Source organism: Nipponia nippon, unplaced genomic scaffold (assembly GCF_047370975.1).
Source record: "Nipponia nippon isolate SJK-2023a ecotype South Korea unplaced genomic scaffold, ASM4737097v1 scaffold_7, whole genome shotgun sequence".
Lineage (NCBI taxonomy): Eukaryota > Metazoa > Chordata > Aves > Pelecaniformes > Threskiornithidae > Nipponia > Nipponia nippon.
The window spans coordinates 4,865,940-4,881,520 of record NW_028262391.1 but is presented as its reverse complement, the minus strand read 5'-3'; the positions used below and the strand labels follow the sequence as shown (position 1 = coordinate 4,881,520).

The 15,581-nt window shown below is 49.9% G+C and overlaps 1 protein-coding gene across 5 annotated transcripts in view; it reads right to left on the bottom strand.

Moving 5' to 3' along the window:
* The window catches only part of MECOM (MDS1 and EVI1 complex locus), a 347,041-nt gene extending 333,150 nt beyond the window's left edge, over window positions 1-13,891 (bottom strand). For 2 of the 5 annotated variants that reach the window (XM_087739815.1, XM_087739816.1), the window contains exon 1: window positions 13,749-13,891. In XM_087739815.1, coding sequence (XP_087595941.1) covers window positions 13,749-13,785 — 37 coding nt within the window. In that variant the 5' untranslated portion in view covers window positions 13,786-13,891. The remainder of the gene's footprint in view (window positions 1-13,748) is intronic. The other 3 variants (XM_087739817.1, XM_087739818.1, XM_087739820.1) reach the window with 2 other exon arrangements.
* Window positions 13,892-15,581: the final 1,690 nt, after the last annotated feature.

Below are 15,581 nucleotides of genomic sequence, written 5' to 3'. Positions count from 1 at the left end.
GGGAGAAAAAAATCCTTATTTTAAAGAACTGTAAATATTTTCCGCTTCTGAGCGTTAGAGGCTAGAGAAGACCTTGACAGAGTGAGGATTGCCCTGTATCTGCTTTCTCCCCGCACTGGACGGATCCCAGGGCGAGCAGCCAGCAGAGCCGCATCGGCTCCTTCCCCTGCCAAAGCGGGTTCTGCTCTCACACCAGTTTTACACCAGTTTAGCTCCTTGTGCTTTGGGGCTGTTACTTCAGTGTGCTAAGGGAAAAAAACCCCTCCGAGCCAGCACTATCTGTGTGGTTCCTGCGGCTGACAGGAGGTATGGCTGGGCAGGCCACATCTGATCGGCCGGGGAAAGGTCTGTCTGCTTCTGCTCCTCTGACGGTCGGGGGAAAGGTATCTTGGAGAAGAAAGGGATAAGAAACTCCAAGAGTGAAAGAGTTGGCTGAAAACCCCACCAGTAAAACATACTTTCTCTTGCTAGCCTCCTGCAGAATATGTCTTCGAGCTATTGGCAGATTTGAACACACAGAAAATATCTTTTGCTAAAATATTTTCTGTATCGAGATGATCCGGCTAATTTCTGAAATTAAGTACCTTCTTCCAACTTCACGTGTATTCGCCATGTACTTCTATTAACTCAGTCCAGAGTCAAAATACAGCAGCAGAGGTTAATACTTGGACATAGCTGTTTTTCTAGCCATTCATATCGCTTTTATTTCCTTTCCTTTTTGTTCTTTCCTTAACCTCTTTTTTACTGCTGTTAAATTCCTTGCTTTCATTTTTGCAGAAGTTCAGCCTTCCAGCCCGCTCTCCGATGCTGTTAGACATCAGCTCAGACTCAGACTTATTACTTCTGATATGTCACTCCGCAGGCAGGGAGCCTAAAGCAACACTGCTCCCTCCAGCCCTCGCAAGCTTCGGCTGGATCTTCACCGACCCGCAGAGCACAGCTCTTTCTGCAGAGCAGGAACCCAGAGGAAATATGTGGACCTGAAGAGTAAGCCCAGCACCTTAGTTCGCACCGAGCCTCTGAAATGGGAGACAAAGCAGGAGGTCGGGATGCACGGAGGTGGTTTAGCCATGTTAGCGTGCTGAGCTCATGCATATATATATATATATATACATATATATATAAAACTGGTATAGCACTGGGGAGAGGAAACCATGGAGAACAGCATATTGAGAGCCTGTTTAGTATTTGAAAAACACCAATCATCTCCTAAATCAGATGTCCTGACTTACTTTAATATTTCTGCACGGAAAGGTGCCAGCAGAGCTGATTCGTTTGCCTCCTTTTGCTCAGGGGTCTGACAGCAATCCATCAGGCATGTCCCATCTCCAGGTCCTCTCCCCCCCCACCATCCCTGCCTACTGTCTGGTCACCTCCATCTTATTTCCAGTGCTACCTTTGCTGCTGAGAGTGAGAGACAGCCCTTTCCTTCCAGTCAAATACAGAAGGCTGGCAGGACCAGTTTGATGGTTACTGGCTGTCGTATGCACAAGGTGCATAAACAAAGTGGGTAAAAAGACATCAAAAATCTTGTCATTCTCTCTGCTCTGTCACACCGGGAGGGGCAACCTTTGGAAAAGGAAATACAGCCGTCAGAACGAATACTCCTTTTTTCTCTAGTTTCTTCTCCTTTTTTTTCCTTTCCCATAGTGGTCTCTGCCTTCCCTTTTTTCATTCAAGCTCCATAAATAGCACTGAGCACTGATGAGGTCTAAATTCTGTTTAAAAGCCCAGAAAGGGCTTTTAAGGTTATATCTGAGTCCTCAGACCAGTTATAACTGGAAGAAGAAATGTCTGTGATTTAGTGTCTAATAAACAAACCACCAAGGTCAAGATGGCATCTTCTCCCATACCCATAACCACTTCCTTCAACATCTCGAGTTGTTGCATGTATCAGCAGCACTCCCTCTAATGCCCGGCCGCATTTAATTTTCTTTCTATAAATGACTTCCCAAAGAGAAGTAGGTGTGAATTATTACATTGCAAAATAGATTTTTGAAAGATGAACCATGCCGAGTGTAAAATAACTATTTGTGTGAGGAGCAAACATAGGGGAGGTTTATCCTGTAACTCCCACCGAGGGAACTCTGGACCTAGATTTACACACGCATATTTTGACCAAAAGGCTAAGGGACAAGTGATTTTGATAGCCTCTGTTTTGGAAGATGAGATTTGAGATTGTGATGATCGCCTCGTCTGTAAAAATCAGGGCTCTTAAACATATTTCAAATTAGAAATGCTTCACCCCCCAAAAATAAGTGTATGTTGCTCATCCCTGGACCTGGGTCAAACTATTCAGTTGGCTTTAAAAGGACTGGTCCTCCCGAGGGCTGCCCAGCCATGCTGGGCTCAAGGCACAGCTTTTCACAGCAGAGCTGAGTGCCGCTGCCATGTCCTGCCCAGCGGTCTGATCCCAAAATCGAACGTCTTGGGGACCAGGAGTGCATGGCACTGCTTCCCGCGGCAGGTCTGCGTGCTGGGCACAAAGCCGCAGCGTCTTGGCTTCTAACATTTCTCCCTATTTACAAAAAATTATATCTAAAACCCATGTACTGGTAACAAAATTGCAATCAGAAGTTAGGAAATTGCTAAATAAAGCCCATTTTACTGCTTAATTTCAAGGAAAGCCATAAAATTATCAGTCCTGTCTTTCCTCAATATATTTTCTTCGCAGTTTGTGATGCTCCATGGGGTATTTCTCTATGTGAACTCCGTGACGGTTTGGCTCCAAATTATCCGAACATAAAACAGAGCTTATGAAGCCTCACTCAGAGGTTGCGTGGACCCTTTTTATTGGCACAGACTTAAAAAGAACCTTAATAAACCTTATAGGCTTGGGGGACTTCTTGGTTGCTGGCACTTGCCAGCCACGCTGCTCGCATCCCTCTTGCAGCGCCCGGGTGGAAAGCGGGCTGGAACCACAGCCCGGGGATTTTATAGGGCTGGATTATCTGCCGGTATTGCCCTCTTCCTTCCCAGCAAATCTCAGAGCTATTTTCTCTGAAAGCAAACAGGTGATGCTGCAAGGATACTCGTAACTTAATGCAGCTTGATCACCCAAGGTTACGGACACAGCCAAAAATAATAGGGTCTAAAATGGAGCCGGGGGTGCATTTGCTGGCAGGGGGCGAGTCTGATGGGATTAAAGCTGAAGCACATCCACCCATGTGCAAGCGGAAAGCCTAGCACTCCGCAGACCCAATTTCGTGGATTTTCCTCAAAGCACCCGTTTCTCCTGGGGATTTTATTACTGCTTCCAACGATGCTGTAATTGCACAGGTAGGGCAGCAGGCCCGAAGTTTAATCTGCATTTCTTAGGGCCTAAACTCTGTGCAAGCTGCCCGTGTTTGCACAGAGCTCAGCACAACAGGCATCCAGTCCTGGCTGGGTTCTGCAGTCGCTGCTTTAATTCAAGTCATAATAAACGATAATATCAGGTTGGAAATAAATCTTCTGGGTTCTGTCCATGGCTGATCCTTTAGTGTGGTGCATGGTGAAAGCACCAGCTGGGAAGCTTTGCTGCATCCCATCCTGGGTCTAACCCTGTGCCACCCCTTCTGGCTCAGTCTCAGATTGGTTTTCACTCGGGGCATTGGTTCAGTACAGATAATTTCACCTTTTCTCTCATTCTGAACCTGTTCACTGATATTAAAGACACCACACGGTTTTATTGCCTCAGATTTCTCTGATCTGCATTGTCTGGAGTGACCTACTGCATCATTTCTTCATTTCTCCGTTCCCTTGGCTTTATCTGGCATCTTGCATCGCACCACGTACCACAAACTCCTGGGCAGTGATTATTCAGGCAGAGCATAAATGCTTAACAGCACTTACACAGGCAGCCAGTGACAGCTTAGGTATTGCTTACTATATGAACTGAAAGAACCAGGACAAATATATAATACCATTTTCTTTTTACAATTAACAAGTCATTATTGCTGTGAATTATCGTTATCATGATATAGTAACAATGAAACAGCAAGAGTATAAAGCAGTGCTGTTAACTCAGATACAGCTGATATCCCTTTGCTTTTTGATGTTGTGTATTCTTAGACCAATACTCCATGCCAGTCCCTGCAGCCAAAAATACATCAAGAGCCTAAAAAAAGTAAAATAGAAACATCACTTCAAAATTCTTGCAAACAACATATTTCCTTTTCTCCCTTTATATGGAGCCACGAAGAGAACGAGAAAGATTAAAACTCACAAAAAAGCATTGTTTAATTCTACACCAAGGTGCAAGCAAATAAAACGTGGTGAAAAAGCAGCCACAGCAAGTTCAAATTGCAAAGAGTTTTCAAGAGGGAAAGGTTAATCATTTCTGTCAAATGTTAGAAATGTTAAATGACTTTTAAATCAAAAATATAAGCACCACCAGTGACTCAAGTCATGTTTTAGACATGTTTGGGGTGATTTTTTTCCAGTGGTCAGTGCTTGTCTCTCACACACCCTCTGTTTGTCTGAGGTGAAGGCAGGAGGCATTAAACGCAGCGCTTACTAGAGGCACCAGGTACTTTCAGCAGCAAAGCTATTTGTTTCGAAGGTACAAGTTCAGGCTATTTGGAGAACCACAGTGCTTGGTAGGCAGAGCCCCGCCGCACAAGCCAGGGGTGCTGGACCCCTCCAGCACCCCCCAAGCACCCACCTCAGCCCCCAGCAGTCCTCGACCCATGGGAGAGATGGAGAGCACGGGGAACGGATGGGGCACGGCGGGAAACAAGTATGCGAAGTCACCGCAGTCCCCCCCATCAGCGGCGTTCATATTTCATCATAATGGCTAAAATGACTCTTAAATGAGGCCAGATTATAGGGCCAACCTAATTCACTTACACTGATGTAAATCCAGGTATCTGTTACATCGCATGTTGGGGCTCACCGCAGAGCAAAAGCTGCTGATAAACGCCCCCCGAGGACGAAGGGAAGCGGATTCCTCCCGGCCAGACCTGATCCAAAGCCCGTTGAAGTCGGTACGAGCTCCTTCAGCTCCAGTGGGTTTGGGATAAGGCCCGCGGCAAGCGCTGAGCCAGCTCTGCTGCCAAAATGCAAAATCCTTTTCCATTGGCTTTGCCAGTTTGGTGTTAATACATGTGTGAAGGAGCTTGGGGAGGAGGTTTTTGAGGTTTTTTTTAAACTGAGGAATGATTTCACCCTTGCCAGCATGTGGACTTTGTGCAAAAGAACAGGAGAGAGGACAGGAGATGTTTTTCTGAAGCCATCAGCTCCCTATCGCAGCATCCCAGCAGAGGCTGGATGTGTCCATCACAGGGACCCCTCGGTCCCTAGGGCCAGGTTAGTCCCAGCTCGCCGCTGCGGAAGGGCAAATCTGAAGTCACGGGTGGATGTGAGTACAGAGCCCTGCTCGACAAACCCAGCTGAAGTAAGAGGAGGCTTGATAAAACGTGGGAAGTGGAAGGCAAAACATCCCTTGGACACAGGTGAGCCCCCCACCCTAGTATAACAGGACCTGCTGGGAGCTGGTATCATTTTAACCCCATTTTCCCTAGTAAACAACGTTGCCCTGAACCATCCTCTGGTTTCCTCTACCGTTCAGCACTTCCCCCACTGCCAAGTTTTTTTGTTGCACATGTCCCACACGAGGTGCTGTTGCCCCTTTGGCTTTCCAGGGGAAGGGCTCAGCCTCCCTGTGGCTTTCGGAGCGTGTAGTCCAGTCAGTCCCAGAACCAGACTGGGGCCTTTGCAGGCTGCCGCAGTATAAACAGTTTCAGTAGGGCACATGTTATACAGTAAGATCATCCGAAACCAAGAATTTTCCCACTGCACACAATAAACATCCATAATAAATTGCATTATACAAAATATATTTATGGCTAATTTTTTAATTTAAACCACCTGGGAAATTTTTGTTAGATTGGTTGATACGAAGGTCTCAGTATTCTGGTAATCGAATGATATCTAATAGACAAAATAGTATGATGTTACAACAGTCTCAAAGCTTTCATTTTCTGTAGCCCTCTCAGAGATCAAACTGGCAGAACTCATATTTTTTGAAATTTTATACATAATTGGTGATGCAATTGCCAAAAATAACCTATTCATAGAAGTCTTGCTCTTCTGGTTTCTAACTTACAGTAATCACGAAACAGAGCAGCGCGCTACTTTGCAATGGAATATGGGTTTGGGTCAGGGAGCAAGGGCTACAGTTGTGTGGCAGTTTCCATTCTGCGGATTATTTTACAGGCAATTTAAATTTAGTTTAAACAGGGATAAAAAGTAGTGCACCCCTTCAGACATACGAGCAATTCTTCAGAAAAGGAATAAAGCTGTAACTTGGGTATGTCTCTTTTCTGAACCAAAATTTTGCTTCAATATAAGATTTTCTAAACAAAAGCTGTTGGTGCCAAAGGGGACAGAGTGTTTCTGTTGCATAAATTAACACCAGACCTGCAATCCTTCCACCATAAAACTCTCATGCTCATCACAGATTAGTCAAGATTTCCAAAAAGACTCGAGATGGTCGCAGATCTTGTTGAGCCAGCCTCTCTTTAGTCAATACAAATCCCAGCTCGAACCATGCTGTGCATCTGCAACGAGCGCTGGCGGCTTGGCAGCGGCTGGACTCGTTTTAAAGTGCAGCCCATACCTTTAGCTACTTCCTCGCCTCCTGTTGTTCCTGGGACTTGGAGGCCATGTGGTACATTTCAGCCTTAACTTTGAATTTCCTTTATTTTGTAGATCAAACTTTGACATTCCCTTAAGGTAGTGGGGGTTTATGTCGTTGCATATATCCTAGTTTAAAAGATAATGCTTCACTGAAACAGACCACAGTATTAAACCCTGAAATAAAACGAATTGTATTTCACTTCCCAACTCCTATTGCTGGATTAGCTCGCATTTCTTTCTCTTTGTTACATATTTAGCACCAAATACAATATTCATTGCAGGCTAGCTTCCCTCCTCCCACACGGCTCTGTGGCTGCCTTTTCTTCCAGCAGCACTGGAGAAGGCAATGCCTCGCTATAGCCTGGAAATGCAAACAAAAGGGAGGGAACATAAAGTCAATGAATGATCAGGCAGAGTTGCTTTATACCCTGGGCATTTTAATTTTTCGATTTAAAATGGCAATGCAAAGAGACCGAGTCCTGGGGCTAACAACACCCACTTCTCCTTAGCTTCTCCTTCCCCACCTTGCTGTTTCTTAGCTGAGTTTATCTGCCAGCAAACACCTCCCTCCAGCAGCCCCCGCAGCAAAGGGGGCCTGGAGGTGCTTTCTGATGCTTATCGGTCCATATCATGATCTATACTGATCTTGTCTCGTTCCTAGTCCGGATGTAAAGAACTGCAGCGGCACGTTAACATGGCAGGAACCCACTGGAAAGCCATGGCAGAGCAGTGATCAAACCTCTGTGACCCCAGGCTCCCTCCTCTGTGTCCTAGCCTCAGCGTGCACACCCTATTCCTCCTTCTCATCTTTGCAAAACCCATCTTTGCCTTTGCCCTTAAACGCAGGGACGGGGCACCCCTGAGCCCAGCACGGCTCCGGGGACGCCTGCGGTACAGGTAAGCAGTGGTAAGGATGGAAAAGACTTTGAGCCAGACATTGGTTCTACCTTGTCTGAGTTGAACCCAAGATTTTTAATGGCCATTTAGTTTTTAAGTGCATTCCTGTGATCCCAGCCTTGAGCTTAGGTCTCCATATGAAACGGCACTGCTTTAACTAGGTGCATAGATTATAAAACCAGGAGGAGTGGTCTGGTCTGCCCCCCTCGATAACACAGGCTACAGGAATTCCCTAAATTAATTCCTGTTTGGGTTAGCTCATATCTAACAGCCAACCTTAATTAAGACAAAGGAATTCCGGTGATGTTGAAATCCACCCAGCTCTCAGTAAATCGTTTTACTGGTTAAATAACTTCACTACTTAAAATATAAACTGTATTTCTAATCTGCATTTGTCCGGTTCTAGCTCTGTCTACTGGATAATACGACACTTGTATCTGCTAGTTTGAAAACCATGTGGGATTAAACCTCTTTCTGCTCTTCACGAGCCACTCCTTGCCTAACTAAACCGAAATGATGTAAAAGTGATTGTATTAAATTATGGCAAAAGAGCACTGAGTTGCTCCAAAAATGACAGCAAACCTAGTTAAATTTTAAATAAACAAATATCGTGAATTCTTGGTCGGAAACCTAAGTGTCTGAACAAGCCCTTCCAAAGTTAAAGTACATCTGTTTAGAAAGTGGTCTGCTGCAAAACAAGGCAATTTCTGAGGACAAGGCTTCATTAGCTGAGATTTATAAAACTGCATCTGCTTCCCCACTGCCCTTTCCTCAGCCACCCGGGGCTGGAGCAACCACCGGTGCTTTCCTTTATCCTCCCGCACCACGTCCCTGTCCTGGCAGAAAATTCATTCCGCTTTCTTCTTCAGCAGCTTCGACGGCTTTATCAGGGAGCTGTGCTCCCCAGGGCAGCCAGCAATACCTTCTCTGGCCAGACACCTTTACTTACACGTGAAGTCAATAAATATTTTACGATCAATACCCCCACCACGGAAGTACACAAGTAGCGGATTTGGGAAGCATCCCAGGGAACAACATATAGGCTCCTGTATATCAGCTCTGTCTGTGTTCTCTACAGGCATCCACACCATTTCAGAGCCTGTGTGGGTGTACAGACGTAGGTGCACAGGCTGCAAGCACCCCAGGATCCTGTGCATACCACAATCCCTCTCTAAACCAGTACGTATACGTTAATTGCAACTGCCGATATCAAATGTATTTACCTGCTTTTCTCTCTGTATGTGCACACGTATGTGTAGGTATTTTATACATGTATATACACACACACATATATCTCTCTCTCCGTGGCATAAACAGAAAGGTATGTTATGAACGCACACGTATGCGCATGTATACAGTAAGCACAGACACATACACACTTACGTGCACTTAAATAACTAGGTGAATAGGTGAATATGAACACTAATAGCCATTTATGGCAACAACAATGAAAGCTGTCCCTGGAGCCCGCCTATGGTACAGCAGCCAAAATGATTGAGTGCGTACAGGGCACCGCTGCAGCAATGGCACTCACATGGGCCTCCTTTTAGAAATGATTAATATTTAACCGACTTGGTGAACCTGGCTTTGGTTTTAGTTATGATTAGATAGCAGGGTGCACAGGGCCGTCTCACTAAGGATGTCGTGGGATGTCTGAGCAGTTTCCACTCGTGCTTCACGAGAAGACAGACAGAAAGTGAGGAGGGGAGAGAAGGAGAGATACGAGGCAGTAAAAAAAAAAAAACCCGTGCTCAGCTCCATTTGTGTTTGTTTAGAAAGAAAAGGGGGAAAAGCAGCCTGAGAGGCCGGTGTAATAAGATGCTGCAGCTTTCATGAAAGAGGTGAAATAATTTTAAACACAGACACACAATGAGTTTATTTATTTAGAAAGTTGTTAAATAGAGTCTGGGAATTCAAATATTCAATGTTGACATTGTACAGAGCTGGCGGGGAGCCAGCCCCGGCTCTCCGGAGGGACCCAATGGCCACGGCGCCCAGGCCCTCGCCCCTCCCAGCCCACTAACTAGGTAAAAGCCATTAGTTATACCCACAAGCAATATCTGAATCCGAGTCAAATAATGTTGCCTCAGCCAGCCAACTTCAAAGGCGTGTAAGTGTGTTTGGCTTTTTAGTGCTGGAACTGCAGCAATATGTCACACTTTTGAAAGAGTTTTGTAAACAGTTCCTTCCCCTTTGTAGAAACATTTCTTAAGTTTCTTGTACCCCATGTAAACAGCGTTAATTAACAAGGGTTACATTTTTCATTTACAAGCAGGGCTGTATCAATAACGAGCTCGCCTTTCGGACCGTCCTTTCCCTTTGTGTCCTTCCTCTGCCCTGCGCCGCGGCCGGCCCGGTGTGGCCAGGGAGCAGCCGGGAGGCACCGCGGGGCTCGGCCACGGGTTCAGCCCGGGCGCAATCGCCTACCGCAGCACCACCAAGCTGGTCCCAAATTCAGTGGTGACTGCTGGCCCTGAGTAAGAGACGGTGGGAGGGAGAGAAAGAGAGAGAGAGAGAAGGAGAAAGAGGGGAAAGAAAAGAAAGGGAAGAAAGAGAAGAAAAGGAAGAGAGGAAGGAAGGAAAAGAAAGAAAAAGAAAAGAAAAAGAAAAAGAAAAAGAAAAGAAAAAGAAAAAGAAAAAGAAAAAGAAAAAGAAAAAGAAAAAGAAAAAGAAAAAGAAAAAGAAAAAGAAAAAGAAAAAGAAAAAGAAAAAGAAAAAGAAAAAGAAAAAGAAAAAGAAAAGGAAAAAGAGAAAGATAAAAGAAAGAGATAAAAGAAAAACTAAAGAAAAGAAAGAAAAAGAAAGAAAGAGAAAGAGAAAGAAAGGGAGAGGGAGAAAGCAAGGGAGAGGGAGGGAGAGAGAATGAGAGAAAGAAAAGAAAAGAAAAGAAAAGAAAAGAAAAGAAAAGAAAAGAAAAGAAAAGAAAAGAAAAGAAAAGAAAAGAAAAGAAAAGAAAAGAAAAGAAAAGAAAAGAAAAGAAAAGAAAAGAAAAGAAAAGAAAAAGAGAGAGAGGAAGAGAGAAAGAAAGAAGGAAAGAAGGAAAGAAAGAAAAGAGGGGGGGAAGGAAGAAAAGGCAGAAAGAGGGAGCGAAAAGCCACAGGCACGCTCTCCGCCCTGAAAAGGGTTAATGAAGCGCCTGGCGAAAATGTGCCCGGCATACAATGGGATCGGCCCGCCCGCGCCGGCACCCGCCGCGCAGAAGCCATCGGGGGCAGCGCCGCGCCGGGGGCGCCGCCGGGCCGGGCCGGGCCGGGCCGAGCCGAGCCGAGCCGGAGCCGGGCCGAGCCGAGCCGGGTGCCCGGGGCGGTGCGGAGCGGAGCCGCCGGCGGGGCTGGGGCACGGGCACGGCGCGGGTAGCGGCAAAGCGGCGGGACGGGAACGGCCCCGCTGGAAGCCTGGGCACGGCGAACATTTCCCTGCTCGAAAACAAATTCCCGGACAGAGTCTTAAACAGGCAAATAAACTCGCCGGCTCTGTTTTTCAATCAAGCCTTTTAAGTACTAGGCTGAGGCAAATTGCAGGCGCAGGAAAACCTGCTGAAACTTAGGAAAGTGTTATTTTACTATCTCAGATGGTTAGAGGGATCTGGATCTACCTTGGCTGCACTAAATTGCCTGTAAAAGAGTGGTGATAAAGTGTAAAAGTAACAAGTGCCTCCTTATTCACGTGTGTTCCCCTAATCTGATCCCCTTCTGTCTCTTTATGAGGCTACTGGGTGGCTGGGGGCTGCCCCGGCCCGGCTGCAGGGCTGGGGCGGGGGTTATTCGGGGATACGGTTTCACCAGGCGGGCACAAACCCACCCGAGTGGAAAAGCAGCTGCCCCGGGGGCCGGGGGCCCGGCCCGGCGCGGAGCGGAGCGGGGATGCCCGCGCAGGTGCAGGGCGGCCGGGCCCGCACCCCCGGGCCCGGGCCCGCTCCCGCACCGCTCCCGCACCCCCGGGCCGCTCCTCGCCCGCTGCCTCCCGAAAGCGCGGCAGGGAGGAGGGCTTCAGCCGGTCTTTGCCCTTATTTTTACAGCTGGACCCTTACAAAAGTCACTAGCTGTCCCCCGCGTGGCTCTTTTTCTTACTTCTGAATTTTTTTCTTTTCACTTTTTTTTTTTTTGGGGGGGGGGGGGGCGAAGGGCGAAGCTTCAAAATTATCTTTTAGCAGTTTTGCACTGAGGTCAAGAAACTGCGCGCTTCAGGTATTCTCCCTGAATTAAGAGGAAAAAGCTTTGCTGGGCATTAGCGACAGTCACACCGCCGGGGCGATTTTTATTTCCCGCACGAAGCAGTAAAAGTGAAATAATAAAAGAAGTGCGCTTGGTCCCGATCTATACCGTTTTCCACGTAAGAGGGTGAAGGCTGCAAAATGTTTTCTATTCCCAACCCAGCCAAAAAGAACTGAAAAGCTAAAAACTTTTCCTCTCGAACGACGAAATTACAAGGGTCGCCTCCAACCCTCCTTCCACTTGCCATGAAACTGAGACGCTCTTCGGGGGGGGGAGAAACAGCTTTTCGAAATACACACGCACCACAAAAAAAAAATATCCTAGCTTTTTAAATATGATTTCCTTTATGAGCGGATTGTAACCGAAGGATTATTTAATGCAAGGCATCTGTCTGGGGGGGAAAGTGCTGCTGCTGCTGCAGCGAAAGGCAGGACGCGCAGCCCAGAGCAGAAACTTTGCAGACGCTCGGATCTCGCCCGCGGAGCAGGAGCAGGAGCAGGAGCAGGACAAGGAGCAGGGACAGGGACAGGGACAGTGGCAGCAGCAGCCCTGCACCGCTGCGCAGCCAGAAAAGCAAGGGAAAGGCAAGGGAAACCTGACGGCTTTGGTCGGGGATGTGAGATTTTTTTTTTTTTTCCCGCAATTAGCTCCAAAGTAGGGATGGCAACCTGGAGATTTAACAACAGATTTGTTTTCAAATTGTGGGCGCTGGATTATTCACTTTCAAATCACCTAATCAAACGCAGGTTGCTGCTGTTATTGTTAAGGTTCACAGAAAAGCTGATGATGAGCCGGGGAGATCTTTCGCTTCCCCTTTTCCACGCTCCTCTATTCCCCCCCCCCCCCCCCCAAATAAAGAGTAAATACGCATCTGCTTTTTACGTCACGCAACTTATGCAACATTTCATCTGACTTTTTTTTTTTTTTTCGCCTGCCCATTTTTTTTTTTTTCACTCGGGAATGTGAGTTGCCATCGCCACGGATATCAAATGAAACTTGCCCAGATGTGTCAGAGAAAATAAAGACATCAGCTGCTTTTAAAATAGGACGCGAAAGCTGGCGAAGTTTTGTTCTTGATTCCCTCTTTTTTAAAAAAAAAAAAAAAAAAAAAAAAAAAAGAAAGCCCCAACACTGCAGCAGTTAAAAGCAGAGATCCCTATCATAAAGGAGAAACAGATGGGGTGAGCGTAAGACAAATAATTAAATAAGTCGGGCTTTGCGTGTGGACGGCCGAGCCCTCGCCTCGCGGAACGGAGACCTTCGGGCGGCCAAACTGTATAAAAAGTGCTGGAAAACCGCCTGAAATTACACCATTTACATCAACTCTTAGCGGGTGACTCCCGCAGGCTGGGACGCGCTCCGCGCTGCCCGGCCGCCCCGCTGCCCCCCACCCTCCCACCCCCACGCGTGGGGCCCCACGCACGCCCCGCTCCCACGCGCGGTTTGGGCGGGGGGGGGGGGGTTGGCGGGGCAGAGCCGGGGCTGCGGGGATGGCGGGGGCGGGGGGGGGGTCCGCCGTAGCTCCGCACCGGCTACCTGCGGCCGGGGCTGGCCGCCCGCCCCGCAGCGCTGCCGCTGCCCCTCCGCGCACACGCAGACACGCACTCACACCCACTCACGCCCCCCCCCGCGGCCCCCAGCCCTGCCGGCAGCCGACAGCGCCCACTATAGGGCCCGCAGCCGCTCGCACCCCCCCTTTCCCGGACCCCCCCTCCACTCCAGCCCCCGGCAGCGGCAGCAACTTCCAGCGCTCGCCACTGAACTTTTCCTCAACTCCTTCCCCACCTCCCGCCGGTCGCCCGCAGCCCCCACGCCGGCTCCGGTCGCCGCGCACCCCCTCCCCGGTCCCCGCCGAGCCGAGCCGAGCCGAGCCGGGCCGGGTGGAAGGGGTCCGGAGGGGTAAGGGAGGGGGGGATGCTGCAGGTTGCCTGCGAGCTCCGCGCCGCATCAGACATGTCTATGCAACATGGCAGAGAGGGAGGGTGAAAAGCCAAGAGAAAGGGGTATTGCACCTACTTGCGGCCAGCTTCCTCGCCCTGCCCTTGGATCGCATGCTGCCAGTCCCGCGGCCGATGCTGGCGTGGGGTTGGGGCGGGGGGGGGCTTTTTTTTTTTCCTGCCGGAGCTTTTCCTCCTTTTTTCGCTCCCCCTCTCCCTCTCTCCTCTCCCTCTCCCGCACACACACTCTCCCTTTCTCTCAATCCCGGCTCGCTATCTCTCCAGCATTGTCAGTTTGGACACCTTCGCACATGCGCACGGGCGGCTCCCCCCCGCTCTTCAACATTTCAGCGCCGCCAAAAAAAAGTTTGCAGCGATCCATCACCGCCGGTGGGGACCCTGACAGCCGCCACCGGGGCCGGGACGGGCCGGGACGGGGCGGGCAGCCGCCGCCGGGCTCCGCGGTCGCGGCCGTGGGGCGGCCGGGAAGGGTCACGGAGGGGGAACCCGCGCTCCCGCCGGGCGGGGGCTGGGGGGAGAAGCGACACCTTTTTTCTGCCTTTTCCTTTTGTTTGTTTGTTTTCTTAATGGGATATTAACGCTGCTCTGGCGTCTTCGCACCATTTAAATACTTTATTCTCACCCGGCCGCAATCGCCGTAGATCTCTGCGGATATACAGACAGAGATGTAATTTGCTCGTGTGTTTTATTATGCATGCGTACCGTTGAATTGCACACTTTCCCAGCGCACACGCTTTTTCCCCACCTTGAACTCGGCTCGGCCACCACCAGTTGGGCTGGAAAAAAGCGCTTTTAAAACAGTAACGCCGACCGCTCTAATCTGTTTTAATTACAGGGTTTGCCAATCAAAGAGGGAGAGCGCAGAAATTGGGAACTCCTTTAGGGGATGGCTGTGTCCGAGGTATGAATCAATCCAAACTACATATAGATTTTCCTCTGGTACAACCTCCTTGCATTAAACAGTTTTGTTCAATACCTTCCATGCGCTATTTATGTTCCCATTAATATCTGTTGCAAATCCTGCCAGACACCATAAAAGAAAATTACAATCTTTCAGACTCGGTGCTGCGCCAGTACATACACGCTGCTCAACTTTTTGTTTTAATAAAATCCTCAGCATCGCCCCTTCCCCCTCCAACCCCGCACCCCCCCACACACCCCACACCCCCCGGCTGCCGGTGCGCGGCCCGGCGCCGCCCGCGGCCCCCCCCGCCCCGCACCCCGGACCCCCCCGCGGCCGGGCCGTGGGGCGGGGGCACTGCGCATCCCCCGCCGCTCCCCCAAACGCCCGGCGGACGGGCGCAAGCGCTTGAAACCCGCTCGGCGGAGCCGTCCTTGATGCCCGTCGTTATTTTTAATTTGCAAATTGGATTTTTTTTTTTTTTCCCCTAAAGTGGCGCAGCTGCTCCGTGCCCACCCACACTCCCCCCCCCCGCAGCCGGGCAGGGGTGCACCGAACGCCCCCCGTACCGGGCTCGGCCTCCCCCAGCCACAGACCCCCGCCGCTCGCCCCCCTCGGTGCTGTCCCGGGCGGAGCTGGGCCCCTCTGCCCCGGCGGGGAGCGGCCCCCCGGCTGCGCGGGGGATGCGCGGGGCCGGGCCGGGCTGCGGGGCTGCCCGCGGGGAACGGGCACGGCGCGCCCCCGACCCTGCGGGGCTGCGCCGGGGTTTCCCCAAATCATCCCTGCCCCGACACCGGGGAGAAGGGAAAGCGCCCGGCAACTTCGCAAAACTCCCCCCCCCGCGCCTCCCGCCCCCCGGTTTAAACGGAGCAAAGCCGCCGTCCGGGCAGGGGTGCGCGTCCTTGCCCCCGCCCGGGGAGCCCGCTCCCGGCCGGGCTGCCGAGCCCGCCGCCGGCGGGAGCACGCCTGGGAGCCCGGCGGCCGGGCCGG